At 41.9% G+C, this 18,549-nt stretch overlaps 1 protein-coding gene across 2 annotated transcripts in view; it reads right to left on the reverse strand.

Annotated features, from left to right (window-relative positions):
• PTDSS1 (phosphatidylserine synthase 1) overlaps positions 1 to 18,008 on the reverse strand; it is a 33,677-nt gene extending 15,669 nt beyond the window's left edge. For both annotated transcript variants that reach the window (XM_050892313.1, XM_050892312.1), the window contains exons 1-6: positions 17,803 to 18,008; positions 11,740 to 11,831; positions 10,102 to 10,146; positions 7,726 to 7,850; positions 4,470 to 4,628; positions 154 to 305 (exon numbers count right to left, since the gene is read on the reverse strand). In XM_050892313.1, the coding sequence (XP_050748270.1) occupies positions 154 to 305; positions 4,470 to 4,628; positions 7,726 to 7,850; positions 10,102 to 10,146; positions 11,740 to 11,831; positions 17,803 to 17,981 (752 nt within the window). In that variant the 5' untranslated portion in view covers positions 17,982 to 18,008. The remainder of the gene's footprint in view (positions 1 to 153; positions 306 to 4,469; positions 4,629 to 7,725; positions 7,851 to 10,101; positions 10,147 to 11,739; positions 11,832 to 17,802) is intronic.
• Between the last annotated feature and the right edge of the window lie 541 nt (positions 18,009 to 18,549).

Consider the following 18,549-nt stretch of genomic DNA (forward strand, 5'->3'; position numbering starts at 1 on the left):
AATAAATTTACAGCATTGTTAGCACATGCAGATTGCATGCTATTTCTATACCACATGCATTTTACATATGCAAAGAAGATCTATTTCCCAAGGAAATGAATTTAATATTATAACATCAAACATAATGTTTATCAAGCTTTAATTTAGACCTACTTGAAGCTTGCCCAGTGATAGGTCCTCATCTCCAAGAAACGACAAACTACCATGCCCAACCAGATGCCACCCCCGTTACAAAGCAGGATGTCCAAAATGACTTGATCCCACCAGCATTCAGCAAAATTAGGCAGAAGGTGCATGAAGAAGAGCTACAGAATACAGCAAAAAGATTCTGGGTGAGGAACAGCACAGAATTCATCTCAATTCACTTTTTAAGTACACATTCAAAAATCAGCTTTTCAGTACATGTCATACTTCAAGGACATGAGCCACAAACACTGAAATTTGATGGGCATCCTTCCATTAACTTCAGAAAGCCTTGGATAGAACCACACAAGACATCAGAGATTCCTTCTCACCGTTCCCTGTTGGGGCTATGCTGTATATAAAGATATCATGCAGCTCTTGGCCTCTCAAAGATGATACACAGAACATTCATAGAAATGCATTAAACAAGCAAAACTACTGCATTTCTTGGAGGAAAGAAGGCGTTTTGTGTTTTAAAAAAATAAATTGAAAAGAATCTTTGTTTTATTTTTGCTGAATAGTTTTAAGAAGTATGTTTTCTAAACCAGCAACAAGATGCAGTAAGTAGAATGGATGCATTTGTAACAATTGTCAGTACTAAAGCATGTTGGAGTTCAGGACTTAAGACTTGTTCTATTTCAAAACTCTTTCTTTCATTTACTATTCTTAGGAAATTTAGTGACTGTAAAAAGATTTAGAGTTGACCACTATTTCAGACACTACAAGCTTTGCTGCTATACTTGATCCAGAATGGCTCAAGAAGTTAAGAAGATATTCCACTCTCCCTTCCTGCTCGGTCTCTGCTAAGCGCTTGTCCTGGTTTCGGCTGGGATAGAGTTAACTTTCTTTTTAGTAGCTGGTACAGTGCTGTGTTTTGGATTTAGTGTGAGAATGATGTTGATAACACTCTGATGTTTTAGTTGTTGCTAAGTAGCACTTATCTTAAGCCAAGGACTTTTCAGTTTCCCATGCTCTGCCAGCAAGCAGGTGTGCAAGAAGCTGGGAGGGAGCATAGCCAGGGCAGCTGACCTGAACTAGCCAAAGGGATATTCCATACCATGGAACGTCATGCCCAGTATATAAACATGGGGGGAGTTGGCCGGGAGGCGCGGATTGCGGCTCGGGAACTAACTGGGCATCGGTCAGCGGGTGGTGAGCAATTGCATTGTGCATCACTGTTTCCTCCCCCCCCTTCCTTTTTTGTTATATTCCTTTTCATTACTATTATTATATTTCATTTTCATCATATTTCATCATAAATATTATTATATTTATTTTTATTGCTAGTATTATATTTTACTTTAGTTATTAAACTGTTCTTATCTCAACCCACGAGTTTTACTTTTTTTTTTTTTTCCTTTCCTCCTCCTCACCCCACTGGGAGGGGGAGGGGGAAACGGCTGCATGGTGCTTAGTTGCTGACTGGGGTTAAACCACGACAGCGCTAATGATGAAGATACTTTTACGATGAAGATGCTGGAAAATAGGCCAGAAACAAACATCAGACTGAAAAGCTGACTCCATCTGGATATATCAAAACATATTCAGTCCCTTAAAGATTTCCCCTGGAAAGTGCACAAATCATTTACCTCTGAAGTAACCTGTTCCTTTCTGAATACCACTGAGGCATTAGTAAGGCAATTAAATACATTTACAGATACATTTGGTGACTTTACACTTTTGATAGAGTGAAGGAGACAACTGGCCAGACTTAAGGCAAGACACAAACATAATTTACTGAGAGCTAGAAATGGATTCAGTGCCTTTCATTTTCCGTTAAGAGAAAATAATTTTATTCTCTATTCTACAAGAAAAATCACAGCAACCCAAAAAATAGACTGAAAAAAAGTTAGCTGTGGACTGGAAATAAAGACAGCCATGTGTTAAGCAGTCCCTTTGGAATATTCAAGTAGATGCTTAACAAAACACATAGCAAACTAAAGAATATTCTTACCTCCACAAAAACAGCACAATTTTTGTCAATTAATGTACATACACTGTGTGGAAGATTATTGGTATGATTTTGTAATAAAGTATCTTACGTTAACAGATGTATAAATAAAATACTGAAAAAATCAGATGTGGGAAAAGGAACAAGAAAAATGTTTTCTGTATACAGAAAGAATGAATACTGGTCCATTTATAATAAATTACAGTGACTGATATTGACAATGACAGTTCCTTTGAAAACTCTTGCAAAAGTATATCAAAGCAACTTGTTTTTCTTTGACAAGGCTATGGGAATTTCAACCTGTAGAAAAGAAAATTCGAATTTCTCTTCAGGACCCAAGCTGTACAATGTTGCTCATTATCCTGCTACAGTTTCCCTTTCATGTTTTAAATTGATTTAACCTGAAAGGGGCACTAGGCTACGAATCTCTATCTGCAATAATCCAGCCAAGGACACCAGAAGTTACACATAATAAGGCAGCAAAAACCAGAGCACAGGTGTTAGCCAGACCATCTCTAAGGTGCTAGCTGTTTTCTCAGAATGAGACCAAGGTCTGCCTGCATCCCAACTTTAATCCGATAGTATGAAGCATGAGCCAAGTGTCCCATTTCAGAACGGGGAGCCAGCTGAAATCCATTAATGCTAATAGGAGATGCACAGTTAAATCCCTATGTAACTGCCCTGATAACTTCTGTAGGTTTCTAATGACTCTCCTGAATTAACTAATTCATTAAAAATCCATTTGAGTGGTGATAACCTCTCTATATGTTGAACCTTACCCAACACATTGTCTGTTCCAATAATCTGCCTTTCAACAACAGGGAATACTAGACGCCCTATGCGGTATCAAATTGAAGACGATGGTTGTGTGATGATCAACTGAACGATAAGAGTGTGTGTGAAACAAATCCAAATTTATTCTTTTCCAGAGGGAAAAAATGAGTACAATAACTAGCAAAGTTGTTTTTTGTGGATGGGTACTTGTGAAATCCCAATCTTATGCAGTTTCAAAACAGCTTTGAAAACAGTGTATCCTTCAATGCCACAGGACAAAAACATGTTTTGAAAAAGAACTCATGGCACCAGTATTTTCAAACCCAGAAGTTTAATTTTAGACAACTAAATCCTTATCTATGTTTCTGAATTATAAATGCCTTGTCAGATGAGCCAAGCATTCTCAGGACAGCAAGCTCTACAGAAAACTATGATTTTAAAGACTAAATTCAGGTGTTTATATCTACACTTAGTATTTTAAGTGTGACAGGTTAGACTATGCTGTCCCAAAAGCTGATAAAAATTGGATATTTTTCTTCTCTGAATTGTCCAATCAAGGAATATAATGAAATTAAACTAATTTTTATAGAAACGCATCCTTGGATTTTAGGTGACACATATTGTACTAATAAAGCTCTAGGTTACATGCAAATGAAAATATTTAGAATAGCAATTAATCAGCTTGAATTCTTAAAACAGATCTAACAATAAGGACCAGCAGTCCAAGTAACAGTCAGTTGACTGAATCAAGTCAAGTATCTGTATTTTGTTTTATCTAAAATAGGATGTGAAAGTGCCAACAGTCAAATTGTTAAGCATGTGCTTGGGAGAACTGTGGCAAAGCTAGATAACAAAAGTAAGCCAGTGGTCCTCCAAACCATGGTGCAGGGGACTACACTGCATGTGAACTAGCTTAGATCCAGGTCTAGTAAGAAAAAAAAAAAATAATCACATTTTCATGTCAGTGAACATGAATAAACTAGACTTGTGGGGTACAATTTAACAAAAGAAGGGCTACACACTCAGGCCTCACAACAGAAAACAACACACTGAATGGTGTCTTGCCGTTCCATATAGACTTCTCCTCATGGGCCCTCACACCTTCCTTGGGGATCCCTCAACTCCATTTCACTGTACAGTATGCACGACAATACACAATGCGTAATACTGTTGTATTTGGGGTAAGGGGATCATGACAAGTCACAGATATTGCAAGGTGAAAAAGGAGAACAATTGCTCTGAATCAGGGAATATTAGTCAACATCTGAAGTAGCATGAGTGTTGACCCCCATAACAGCAGAAAAACAAATTATGGATGGCACCAATAGGCTGGCCTAGACTTCCCTCCTATTCAAGCAGTAGTAAGTCACTTACCTAAACCCCAGCTTGCTATTGTCCACTAATGCAACTCCATCAGTTGCTCAGCACCTGGTTTATAAGACTTAAAATGTAAATCTATACTGAGAACTAGTGAGTCATCCTTCTAGTAACATTCACACTTCCCCCCAAGAACAATTCAAGTCTCATACGTTTGCTTATAATTAACAAATGAGTGGCCTACCTCAGTGAGCTCCCAGGTGATGCTAATAGTCCAGCACAGCCCATAGCTCCGGATCAGCAAAGCCTTCATAGCCCAGCCCCAGAAATGCCCAAAAGCAAATATATCAAAGTGGCTGAGGATTCTCTCCCAGGTGATAACATGACAGTTCACAGCATACTCCTGTTAATGCAAAAAACCAAAACAAAACCAACAAAAAACCTCAATCAACAGGCAACTTCAGAAACACTAGAATGAAGAAACTTCTTTCTGTCCAGTGCAACAAGCCCGAAATTATAAGGATATTAAAATAAGCATTATTCTGCTTTCTTGTCCTTCTAAACTCTGCAGGAAAACTTTCAGTATTAAGACTCAGTGTCATCACAGTACAGCTCTAATTCAAAGGGAGATAGAATAGACCTTGGTGCCTGAAGGAGCATGTATTTCTTATGCGACAGAGGAACAGCAGGAGCAATAAAAATCAATAATAATAAAACCAGCAAACAATACTCCAGAAAATAGTTATTTACTTTGCTTTGGAGTCTTGATTTGAAATAACCACCTTTCCCCATTTTCATGCTGTCTGGTGTTCAGATGTGGCTCATCAGTGGCTAATCCTCACCGGTTTGTGATGTCATGTTACTCATCTCAATGTTCATTTGAGTATCTTTTGTGTCTTATTTTCCTTACAAAAGCAATTTCCCAGAACACATTCATATTGAGAAAGTTCAGTCACAGGGCTGAATTAAGAAAAAAATAAAAATCAAAGGGAACTTGCAACTGTTTTGTCACAGATGAGTGGTAGATTCCTTAAGAATATTAATTAATATTCTAGCCATCAATAACAAAGGAAATGTGTTCTCTTATCATGTTGTACAGCAAGTGCTAGAAATCACTGCCTAACAAAAAAAAAAAAACCAAAAACAACCTGTATGCCATCAGGAGGCTGCATCTGTGGGGTTCTGTCTTGTCATTGGGCATAAACCGAACTATTCCCAACTGGAAACACACATTTAAAAAAATCTCTGCTCTCCAACCCTCCTAAAATATACATTGCCACCTGCAGGTGACAACTCAGCACTGCTCAGTGCTGTTGAATTAAGAAACCATTCTCTTTCAGGCCAGAACTATCGCTAATCCTGCACAAATGAACGACGATCAAGTTGAAAAGGGGATGGCAGAGAAAGATTTAAATCTTGGTCTCCATAAAGAGAAGAATGCACAATTTCACACAAACATTTCTATCAGCAGGCAGTTAAGTCCCACTATGAAACTGCAAGTAACCCTTACTGCTGGTGCTCCCTGAAGTGAAAGCATGGTATTGCTTCTCGCACATGCCAGTGCTGTTGGTCATTCAGAGAAAGGTGCACCACCTGTCCTAAGGATGGCAAAGCTGCAGCTTTAGTGCACGTACCCAAAGAGATCTGAAAGTGGCTCATTTGCCAGCATGAGAAGCACGGAATGCACAATGGAAGCTGCAGGCTCCTAGCTACACCATGATATCCAAAACTCTATGATGAGTGAACACAAGGAGGTTACTCCAAAAGTAAGCTTTTTTCAGGGCTTTTGCTTTTATTTCTACTGGGGCTTTTTCCCCCTCTATCTCATCTTTCCAGCTGCAGCTCTGCCAGTCATACAGTGAAATGTGTTGAATTTTCTTTTATACTCAAGCAACTTTGCCAGCCCTGTGCAAGAGACCAAGCTGCAGCCTTCATTGTAGTTGCACTCTAAAAATTTACTCCAACTTTAAGTGACAGTATCAGGACTGCAAAGTAGTACAGAGTAAGTTTCCACTGACTGCTACAGTCAGGGAATCTGCTGTACTGTGGTTTTGTGCCAGTAGTAATACTAGTCCTCTCCTGACTTGAATCTATTTATTTCCCACTTAAACAACAGGAGAGCCAGGTGAATCTGACTTACCAACAGACTCCTCATCTCAGCTCCCTTTTGTTGCTCAGCAACATCACTAACCCCCATGCTCATGCTCCATTTAGCAATGTGTCCTCCCACCACCCTAACAGCAGGCTGCCCACGCCTCACCACCACCACCCGTCTCCTGCAGAACAGAAAGTCAGAGCCCTGCTCTGGATGCTAGAGTTGCACAACACGTGCTGCTGATCAGCTGAGGTCCAACACCTGAAGCATCCAGAGTTTTCCAGGTAAGGAGCCTGTATGCAGCCCTCACTATCAATCAACTAATGTAAGCTTACTGCACTGTAAAGATTTCCATTCCCTCTTATGTGCTACAGGGCGGGAGTTTGCAGCCACTGCTGATTAGGTGCTGTGCACTAGTTTGCATATGCAGTAAATTGCTATTTGCCAAAGACAATCAGTGTATTTCCTTACTCTTGAGGCACGAGTCCTATAACAGCACCTACTATACAACAGCTGACCACGGTGCGCAGATGCGCAAACCCAAGGGCAAGGAAGCACGCTAGTCAGGTGGTGGGCAGTAATTTGATGCGATAATGAAGAGGACAAGACTGGCAACTCTTGCCTCTCCATGCGGTAACCCTCTTCTGCTTGGTGCTCAACTGCTCACACCCTCTTCTGCCTGCCTCCCAACATACCTCACATACTTCTCCCAGGCCTCCTTTTACTACCTCAACTCCCTGTGCTAGTGTCCTCACCCGAAGGGGAATGTTCTCTGTACTGAAAACTCTTTGCAAGCTGCTCAACAGGCAGAAGAACAAGCCTGGCTTTCCACGCCACTCCAGATCATGGTCTACGGAAGTAATTTCCCAATGGTAACAGCATCAGTGCTTAGCTGGTGACTGGAAGGCAGCAGAGCCCTGCAGTTGCTGTACCTGGACTTCCACATACTCAGTAGCATGCCAGTCATGTACTAAGCTCAGAGCAATAAGGCAAGACCAAAGTTCTTTGAGTGCAGCACTGTGGCATCAAAAAAAACTGATCTGGGACACACACACCATACAGGCCTCATTTAGATACTACCTTGCTAAGTCTATTTTTAGTATCCAGGCTCATATCTATTATTTAAAGGAATCCAAAGCCAGCCCAGTGCAAACATATCTTACACTCCCGACTGCACACTCATCTGAATATCTGCATTACAAAAAAATACAGAGAAGACTGTTTTTCACACCTACTGATTCCCGTGTAAATAAATAGCAGTTGATACAGAAGGCTCATTGACTGTGTCAAGTATAGGCACAAATTTGCACTGCTCATGCCAGCAAATTCAGATTTATCCCTTCCCACTCATGTAAAACATGCCTAAAGTAGCCAAAATGTCCAATAAAATGCCATGGATACATACCATGATATCTGCTTCCCTTGTGGCATATCGAAGATTAGGATCCAGCCAGTACATGACTGCTTTTACCTGCTCAAAGTTAAGGAAGAGCACGAACACCAGGAACAGAAAATAGAGCACACTGAGACCTGCAAAAAGACTCAGCTTTAAAATCATGTTCACTCACAAAACTCCTTGGGACACAAAGTCCAAAAAGCTGCTTTCAAACTGTTGCTCTATACATGCCCAGTTTGCACAAATGAGTTTTCTACATACAGTGGCTACATGTAAAAAAGCTTAAAAGACCCAACTCAGATGGTAATCTCTGAGCACTCAGCCATTCATATCACCTCCTGTTTCAAGTGATATAATATATGCTCGACTGCATGAACCCAATCAAAACAAAATCAGTCTAATCAGTTTAGACACAAGTAGTATAAGGCTGTCATCATGAAGCTCTTTAGTAAGAGATACATTAGGACCCCAGGATTGGATTAGCTCTGTCCCTTTGCTTTAAGTATTCTTGGTCTCATTAACGCAGGTCTCTAAGCCTATATGCAGATATCAACACAAAGATCAATTTAATAATTTCACCCGGCAATTCTGAGCTATGCTGGCAATAACAAGTAGTTATAAATATAAACTAATGCATGTTTGAGTTACTTTTGTGAGCTGGAAAATTTGCTGTTTGAAGCTTTTAAAGATGATTATTATTTGTTTTCACACCATTATAAATTAGGAAACACTATTGCATTTGGGACTACTGCCTCTCTCCTTCAATGACTGAATATGGATTTTTTTAAAAAAGAAAAACTTGTAAGAAGTTAAGAGTCCTAGGTGTAGATCTGTGGGTAGAGGAAGCTGCTATTGGGAGCATATGTTTACATTATTCACAAGTTCACAGATATCTATTTGGAAGAGGCATATAAACACTAACACCATTTCCACAGTCTGGCACTCAAACTTACTTGTATCCTGCAGCAATGTCATGGAAGGCAGAAAGATTAATGTGAATAAACTTACTATTTGCCATCCAAAATAAACTATAGCAATTCTGAAAAGATATTTTAAACTATAACCAGAACTCACGTGTTATTAATCCCCAGTGTAGGCTAGAGAACAACTTCCATTCAAGTACACATACACGAACAGAAAGTATACATACTGTCCTCTGCAGTACATCCTAAAAACACATCAGGTAAACAGATGCCACACTACTACAAGTACAGCCTGCAGGCAAGGGTGCATCCTGAAATGTTGAGGGGACACTACTCCTGCCTTTCATCTACTGAACAGGTCTGAGACCTCAAGCATGGCTAAATAAGCCGTGCCAGAAGAAGCAGAATTACACAGGGAAAAATGTTGCTCTTAATTTTGCGTGCAGCCTTTTCCCAAAAATACAGGGGGTCAAGCTCTGACAGTATCAACATTGAGAGTGACCTTTTACTTTACATTTGCTGAAACCTGAAATGAGCAGTAGGACCTGTGTTTCCCAAACTTCACAAGGAGCAGGATTCTTTAACGAGTACTATCTAATCAGCAGTATCCTCTCAATGTCAACAGATGAGTAATCAGCTACTTTGGGAGGCTACTTATTTTTAGCTATATAAGGTGGTGGGAGAGAGAAACATTCAGTCCCCTTAAAAAGAAACAGATCAGCTTTTAAATCAAATGTGCCTAATTCTCTGCAAATGTCCTTAAAGTCTAGGACATGCTCTGTGAACCCTGAATTATTACAAAATAAAATTCCTTATGTTTTTGCCATGTAATTCAGATGTTTAAGGAGCAGGATTTCACTCAGTTAGTTTTGTAGTTAATAGAATTATTTTCCAAACAATGAATGCAACTAATATTTACAGGTATTTTTGCTGAAATTGTAAGTTAAGAATACGAATATATACATGTTAAGAATATTAATAAATGTATGTTAAGCTATACAATGATACAATTTAATAAACATATAAAATAATAGCATATTTTGCCAATAATGAAAAGAAGCACCCTACTAAACTGGATTTAGTTAGAAGTCAGATAGTATAGGCAGTAGCTATAAAAAACCCAAACCTTTTTGGGGTGGGAAGAGATGGCAGTAGGAAGGGTGTGGGGGAAGGAGATTAGGAAGCACAAACACAAAACAGGATTAAAACAGAGTATCAGAATGAATGATCCCTTTCTGGTGATTTAATTTACACCATCCTGACACAGAGTAACTACAATGACATTCCCAAATATAACTAAGAACAGATTATAAGCAACTGCTCAGAAGTGGGAGGGAAGTGACATTCACACAAGTTTGTGTGGTGCACAATTAAGTTTCATGACAATTCCATTCATCTGAAAGCTAAAACGGCCGGTCCTGCAGAAGCACTGAAAAAGTCAGAAACACAACTTAAAACTTACCAAAAACCATTCTCCATATTGCAGGGTGGGGACGTGTAAAGGGTCCTGTAGACAGTAAACAAAAAGCTTATTAGAAGACAGTCAATAAGAACCACATAATCTATTTTTGAGTATATCTCATATGAGGATTTGGCATGAGCACAGATCAGTTCTCTGTCAAACTATGTAATATACCCAAATGTTGGGGCTCTATGTTAAAAAACAAAACAAAACAAAAAAACAACCTCTAACAGCAGATTTCAGAGAGGAAAAGTAGACTGCCAATTAGTAGGGTGTAGACAAAATTTTCCATTATTTTTATGGAGTTGTTTCCAGAACAGTAGTATGCTGTTTGCTCAGCAGACACCATATCTCAGGTGTCACCTGAGGATCTCTTGATCTGGTTTCTAGACCACAGCTCACACATGGCTTGCTCCCAATGAAGTCATCAAATACAAATTTCTGTTTGTTAGCAAAGAGAAATGGTGCTTAGCCTTCAGACGACCACGAAATGTTAGCAAACAGGCCTCCTAAAACTTCCAAACTGAGTATCACATATCTGACAGGAAGTAAGATACCTATGCTATTTACCAGTGTCAACATTATTTACTTTAGAGCCAGTGATTAAACAGACTTTATTAGATTAAAAACCTCTCAGTTAATGTGAAGAGCAGAGAAGGTAAGTCTGGTGAAACTGGAAAACCTCTAAACATGAATCATACATTTAGGTAGCAACAAGTGGCTGAACAAACATTTTCAGCACACACTGCGGACTGCTCTTTCACCACGGTACGCATAAAGCTCATTTTTCTCTGGCATTCAGTTTTTCAGGGAGCACTTTGTGAAAAGTATGGATTAATGATTTTTAAAATATGAGAAAAACACTTCCCAACTCTGAAGTACAAAGCTGCCCTGAGCACAATCACTGTTTTTTCATGAACACTGCCAACCCTGAGACAGTTTAGACTTGACCCAAGAATTATGCTCTTGCTGACAGCAATAAGTAAAAATTAAAAATAAATAAATAATAAATAAATTTAAAAAAAACCCAGAAAACAAAACCCCCCCCAAAATGCAAAACCAACAGGAAGACAGCATTTCCTCCACAGAATTAAGTGTCACACAAGGTTTTTTACCTTTTTGCACTTTCTGCTCCTCACACAATTACCAAAACTTTTGTCCAATTTAAATTTCTACTGAGCAACTCTGGTTTTACACTGTAATGTGACTTCAACCATTTCTAAATACCACTAATTTCTGGTAAGGTGATTTATGTAAGGTGTTATATCTCTGAGAATTTGTAGAAAGACACTGAGGCAGACTCCTTTTAAACATTATTTAAGGATCTGGCAGCATCATTACTTAGCAATCTGAGCTGCAACTGCACACCTGCGAATAGAGACACTGATTTTGAAAACCTGGCTTCCTTGTTAGATATAGAGAAGCTATAAATAACTTGCATTTTACCGTTATCTCTGCTCAGTATGATTGCAACCCATTTTTAGACTGTTCCTTAACATAAAGGAATTCAAAAGAGTAAAGAAAAAAAGAAACATTTAAAAGTGGTAGTTTCATAAAAATCAAAATAAATACAGTGGCAATAAAGAGAAATTCACACATTACAAAAAGTGAAGTATAAACAGTATAAACCTTACTCACCATTAGGAAAAGCAAGAACACTGATGATTAGAAAGAAGAAAATCACAGAGAGGATACCCCTCCAAATATTATCCTCTGGGACAGAATCATCCCTGAAGAGACAGACAACATCAAAGTGTTAAAGTACATTATAAGGATGAAGTTGAAAGGATTTGAAGATATCATATTATTTAAATACAGACTACATGGAAATAAGTATAAGAAATAAGCATGCTGATTATGTAACAAGACAGGAACTGCACTGAATGCTTTTCACTCTGCACTCCTGAGTATCCCTTTCTTACAAGGGAGTTAAACATATAATCAATACATGCGAGCCATAAGCATTATTAGAAGTCAATGCAGAAGCAATGACTAAATTTAATACAAGGTGAAAAAAATCTTCCTGCTTTAACGTTCACAGAAACATCATCAAAAGTACTTTTCACAGCAACAGAGACCTAGATCAAAAACTCTGGAAGCCTGGATGCAATTCCTACGTTTCCCTCTGCTGTTTTGGTGCTGCTCACAATCCCCTGCACTTTCCTTGGCCCGTTCCCAATGCCAAATGCCTGAGGTGAGTGCAGAGAGGGGGGAAATAATGATTACAATCAGCCTTTGGAAATAATGATCATACAGCTTAGAATCTGTGTATAACAGAGAGACAGCAAAACTTAAAAGAACCAGGGAAAAATATCAACTTGCTTTTAGATCTATTAAGCCAAAGCTCTGAACAAAATACCAGGTATTATTTGTGCTACTGGCAGATTATGGCCGGAAAAGAGACCTAAGAATTCAGTTTGGAATGCCAAGGCAAACTTGACTGAGGTCGTCCTTCTTTTCAGGCAGGTAGAATACAGTGTACAGCAGCAAAATTAAGAAAAAAAGGCCCACCCAAGTCTTCTAACCAGCAGTCAGCTTCCAGGATACTTCAGTAATACAACTAGAAACAAACTTCAGACTACCATAATATGCACAGCTCATCTTTCATAATGTATCACCCACTACAACTCAAATTAAAGTTTTACTATCTGGGTAATTTTCATGTGCTTCAGATCAGTTTATCTATTTAAATGTATTTCTTTATTTATTCCCAACCTATGACACCAAAAAATTCTCAGCAAACTTGAGAGGGATAAAGCTCTTCCTGGCAGAGCATCTGTCACGTTTCTGGATGGTTCAGTAAAGAATCTGTGACAGCATAAACACGCTCCACATTAGCTATTTGCTGCAGTTATAAAGTATTTCTCACTTTGCCAAATTATTTCCCTTTCCCTCAAAATTGAACCTTAACAGCTCCACAGCAGACTTTCATCATTGTGAGACATTTAAGCACTGTGTTAGTTTAACTGTATGGTAGGAAAAAGTACATTAAACATCAATGGTTTCTCTGCAGGCCTCAGGGACTCCCCACAGCATTTTTTTTTTTTTTTTTTTAACCAGCTCAGTCCAGACTTACCAGTCATTTTCCAGCAGGCATGCTGCACAGGCTGACACTTTACACCAGCTGTGAACCCCGAGTTCCAAAGCTTAACTCTGGCTCCCTTGGCAATCTCAAGAGCCTCATGCCATCCAGTGCACTTCCCAGACAGAGCCTCAGGCTCCGATGGCTCAGACAGCAAAGCCATATTCCTGTTTTAACATATGCAAATAACTCACACGCACATGCTGTCACAGGTGCCATGAAGTGGGGGAATTTCTTTTTGTAAGAGAGAACAGATTACTAGAGTCACATCACTGTACAACTCAGCATGGCCAAGGAAGAAGTGAAAGACACTGTGATCGCATCACTTAATTGTCGCACCAACTGGGCTGAAGGGTCCTCACCTTTGCATATCACTTTGCTGAGTACTACTCAGCTTCAGGAAAGCTGTCCTAGTCTTGTTGGCATCGCTTCACCCAAAAATCAACAAAGATATTGTATGCGGCGTTAAACTGCATTTCATTCCAAGTGAGTGGTAGAGGCATTTCATTTTGGCTTGCAGATACCTTTCAAAAGGGACAGACATCCAATCTTCTTGCCAGAAGCAGGTAAAAACACGTGGGAGCAAGAGACTCACTACTGTGCACTAGTTAGGATAAGAATTACAGTATATGCCTGGAAGAACTATTTTGGGGAACGCCAAAAGAAAGAGGGAAGCAAAATAACTGTTGGAGGAAAGACACAATCACAACAAGCTGCAATCAGGAAAATGTGCTAAATCATCTCCTCAGCCTTAGGAACTTTGATGCTGACTTTGAAATATAAGCATTCATGCAGCAAAAACAAGATTTCTAAAGCTTGCGTGGGAGGACAGCTGAAAATTCTCTCAATTTAAACCCACTTTACCAGCGCATTTTTCAATTCTGTGGCTTTTTGTAGAAGAAATAATAAAAAACCAAAGCACATAACAACTGCATAACCTTTTTCCTCTCTCCTGCTCTTCTCCCTGCTCCAGAGCACTACATTACACTGGCACATTACAAAAATGTAAACTAGTAAGTTATTACATCGTGAATAAAAAAAAACCATGAGGATACTTAACTGAGGAAAAAATAGCTAGGACACTAAATTTAGAGTATGTTGGGGGGGGGGGGGGGGGAAGTCTTCCATAACTTCCCAAATCAAACCTAAATGCACAATAATCCAGTTTAATCAACTCCATTAATCAAGGGGTGTGAAAGACAACAGCCCTACATCCTCATAGGTCTTACTCCTGCTTCCACAAACCCCTGCAACTTCACACCAGAAGCTACCAATCCATCACCTTCCTCAGTCCTGTTGTTGCGCTCCACAAAATATCCCCTCCAGCACCCACCTGCCCTCCTGCTGGTTGCCTCTGGGCTCAAAGAAGGCCACATCCCTCTCTCCAGGGAGGAAGAGGACAGGGAAAGCTAGAGCCACTCCACGCCTCCTCCGCTCCAGGGCACAGCCTGGAAGCAGAGGAGCCTGTGTCTGGCTTATTCAGCAGGAAGTAACCAAGGCAGCTGCAGCCATTGTCAGAAGCACTAGAAGGATGTGCTTTAAAAAACAGAATACCCTCTACTCCCCACTTTAACACGGAAAAGTTAAACACATTCAGATTTCTTTTTCTGGATTATTATTATTACAGCTACCTGAAGATTACTGCTATCTGAAGTTCAGCTTCACCCGTATCTGTCAGGTCAAAGACAGTGTCAGCTGCTCTCAGTGATCCCAAGGGAGACCCCACATTATGGCTTGGTACATCCACGGGAAAAGCATTTTCTAAGTTTTTCTGAACCCCCACATATTTCTGACATAAAACAATTATAGAAGAGACAAGAAAGACTTTAAGGGAAGCAGAATTTCCTCTGCCTATGCTGAAGTTCCTGAAAAAATAAATTTGACTTAACAACATCAGTATGAATGTATCATACAAAATCCCCTGCATAATAAATTGACCAGGAGAGCTATGGAACAATTGACAGCACAGAGGAAGCAAAGAATCACTTGTCACACCTTACTGGAAAGTCTACAGCGCCTTGCACCCAGAAGGTGGAAACACGAACACAGTCACTGGAGACTCAATGCCGTAAACTGACGGGAATAGAAAGACCAGACCTGGGAGCACATACTGTAAGCATGTGGGGAACTATGTCCTTGTCCTGGTTTCAGCTGGGATAGAGTTAATTTTCTTCTTAGTAGCTGGTACAGTGCTGTGTTTTGGGTTTAGTGTGAGAATGACATTGATAACACTCTGATGTTTTAGTTGTTGCTAAGTAGTGCTTATCTTAACCCAAGGACTTTTCAGTTTCCCATGCTCTGCCAGCAACCAGGTGTGCAAGAAGCTGGGAGGGAGCATGGCCAGGACAGCTGACCCGAACTAGCCAAAGGGATGTTCCATACCATGGAACGTCATGCCCAGTATATAAACAGGGGGGAGTTGGCCGGGATGCGCGGATCGCTGCTCAGGCATCAGTCAGCGGGTGGTGAGCAATTGCATTGTGCATCGCTTGTCTTTTCTTGGTTGTTCCTTCTTTTTTTTTGTTATATTCCTTTTCATTACAATTATTATTACTATTATTAGTTAGTAGAGTATTTTATTCTACTTTAGTTATTAAACTGTTCTTATCTCAACCCATGAGTTTTACTTTTTTTCCTCCTCCCCACCCCACTGGGAGGGGGGGAGGGGGAAGCAGCTACGTGGTGCTTAATTGCTGACTGGGATTAAACCACGACAGTCCTCCCCCCCAGTTTCTCAAAGAGTACATATGGTTTGGGTAGTGTCCCAAATAAGGCAACAGAGGCAGCACTCTGGTATCACCCAGGAGATTTAGGAAACTCCTCCGATAGTTGGAAATAGTGGGGTGGGGGGGAGGAGGGAAGAAAACAAAAATCAGCTTCCACAACCTGAGAAGAGGAGAAACAGAGAAGAGTTAGAGAAGTCAACGGGTATTTAAACACAGGAAGTGAGGCAGAGCAGAGACAGATGGGGAAAGAAATGAAACTGAAGTCGTCAGAGTTAGAAAGCTAGCAAGACAAATGGAAAGAAAAGCTAGCAATCTTCTTGGAAAAATGCAAACATCCCAGAAGTGAAGCAATATTCTTTGGGCCTAGAAGACTCCATAGTTCTGAAATTGCTGCTTGGCTCATTCTCTGCTTGAAAGAATTAATGGCAAAATTCCTTTCCTTCCCCAAAGGTGAGCTATCAATTCCATTAATCCTTTGAACTAATCCAGAACAATGTTTGGATGAAAATCCCTTAGTAACTCACAAGTTTGACCTAAATTAGCCCTACAGTGAGAAAAGCGAGAGGGCGAGGGGAGACAGGACAAGAGGAGCACTTGTAGCAAAGCTCTCTAAACATTGTACCAAAGCACAGAAACATGTCTCTGATTTAAGAGTTAAGAAGAGATCCCTTGGACATTCTACCTTAGCTTAGGTAACAAGATCTAAGTAGAACAAGTGATGTGTTCACCAAAAATATCTTCCTTGGGGCCATACACAAGTTGAAACAAGAAAAGGCACACCTCAGACCGTTTGCAGCTACGCTATTTTACATTTCCTCATGCTCTTTTCTCAGCTCAGGCTTGACCATTATTTTCATAGCTGATAAAAACTATACATTTGGATTCTTAGAATAAGATAGAAGATTACACACTGAACCGTGTATCAGGCCTAGGGACAAGTAATGATGTTCTTCTGTCAAATGCAGAGTTTAATCAACAAGGCCACTGAAATCTGTGATTGTATAGATGCAATGCCACAAAAGTGTAAACGAGCCCAAAACAATGCACACAGACAAAACCTCTCAGGAGTCACCGTTTGCCCAGATTTAGCCTAAAGGAGGATTATGTTATCATCTTCACAGCCCCATTCAGTAGGAGGCAATAAAAAGTATGCACAGCTTAGAAAAATACTGCAAGATACCCTTCAGACTGCACTGCTATACCCTTTGTTTACAAATAAGGCTCCTGAAAATAACTGTGTCCATTCTTAGCTTTATTTCCATGACTGACTGCAGTGGCAAAGTCCATAGAGCTGTTCCTGTGGTGGGGAAAGGACACGGCTAAGCATATCAGTACCGGGGCCTAAGCCAACGTGCGACTGGCCACAAAGTGTGTTGTATAAAAATGATGACACAAAACAGTCACTTGCGTCCACTGAACGCTTGGTAAATTATCTACTTGAGCGATGTCGTTGCTGGGCTTCTTGATATCTAATAAAAGCCATTTTTGGCAACTGCTTGAAAAACATGCTTTGGTAAAGACTTTAACAGAGAACCTCAAAATGATCAACAAGTTCCCAGGAAACGTAGCAGAGGAGGATAACCGCTCTCCGAAAGGAGGGCCTCCCGAGCAGGGTGCTCTCCAGCCAGCTAGCGATGCAACACCCCTGCCTGCAGAGCATACAGCAAGTCACGGCCCGACACCAGGTCTCCCGTTAACCCGCCCCCAGCAGGAACCACCACCCGCCGGAGCCGCGCTGCCCGTCCTCGCCGCCGGGGGACCGGCAGCGGCCCCCTCCCCATCCCCCGGTCTGGGAACCCCCTTCGCCCCGGGGCCGGGTAGGCGCGGCCGCGGCGCTGCCGGCACCCAGGGGCGGGGCGGGGGATCCCCGCGGCAGCGCCGGGGGCCGCGCACCTGGTGAAGGCGAAGGCCATGAGGCTGAGGATGGTGAAGCTGAGGAGGGTGATGGTGTGCGGCCGGTAGAAGAACTCCAGCGTGATGTCCTCCACCTGCTGCTCGTTGATCATGCGGAAGTGCAGGCGGTAGTTCACGTCGTCCTTGCTCAGGGTCCGGCTCCCCACGCACGACGCCATCTCACCCTCTTCCCCTCACCTCAGCGCGGCTCGGATTCTCCTGGGGCGGCGCGGCCCGAACCAGCCCGGCCGGCCGGCCGCCCGCGCCGCCTCCCGCTGAGGCGACGCCGCTGAGGGGAAAAGCGCCGCGCCCGCCTCGCCGAGGGGCGGAGTTCGCCCTGCCGCTCCCGCGGCGCCGCGCGCCCACGCGGTGAAGGAAGGAGGGAGGGAGGGAGGAAGGAAGGGAGCGGGGGGGGGGGGGGCGGGAGGAGGCGGAGCTACACCGCCCCCTTCGGGCAAGCGGTGGGAAGGATCCTTTTCTGTTCTGCCCCCCCCTCGCCCTGCTCCCGAATGGTCTCACCCGAGTTGGGCCCGGGGGAGGGTTGGACGCACGTGGGCTGGGCCGCGCGCGGGAGCGGCGCGAGGGGCAGGTGAGGTGTTGGCGGGTCCCAAGGGCTGGCCGGGGCTGCGTGGCCGGGTGGCCGGCGCTCGCCCTCGCCCTCCCGCGGGCCGGGCTCGCTGCGTGCGGAGCGGCACGCCGTCACGCAGGCTGTACGCAGAGGCTGCCGGCCTGGGGAGGCCTGCAAGG

The sequence above is a fragment of the Gymnogyps californianus genome, chromosome 2 (genome assembly GCF_018139145.2).
Source record: "Gymnogyps californianus isolate 813 chromosome 2, ASM1813914v2, whole genome shotgun sequence".
In the NCBI taxonomy this organism is placed as follows: Eukaryota; Metazoa; Chordata; class Aves; order Accipitriformes; family Cathartidae; genus Gymnogyps; species Gymnogyps californianus.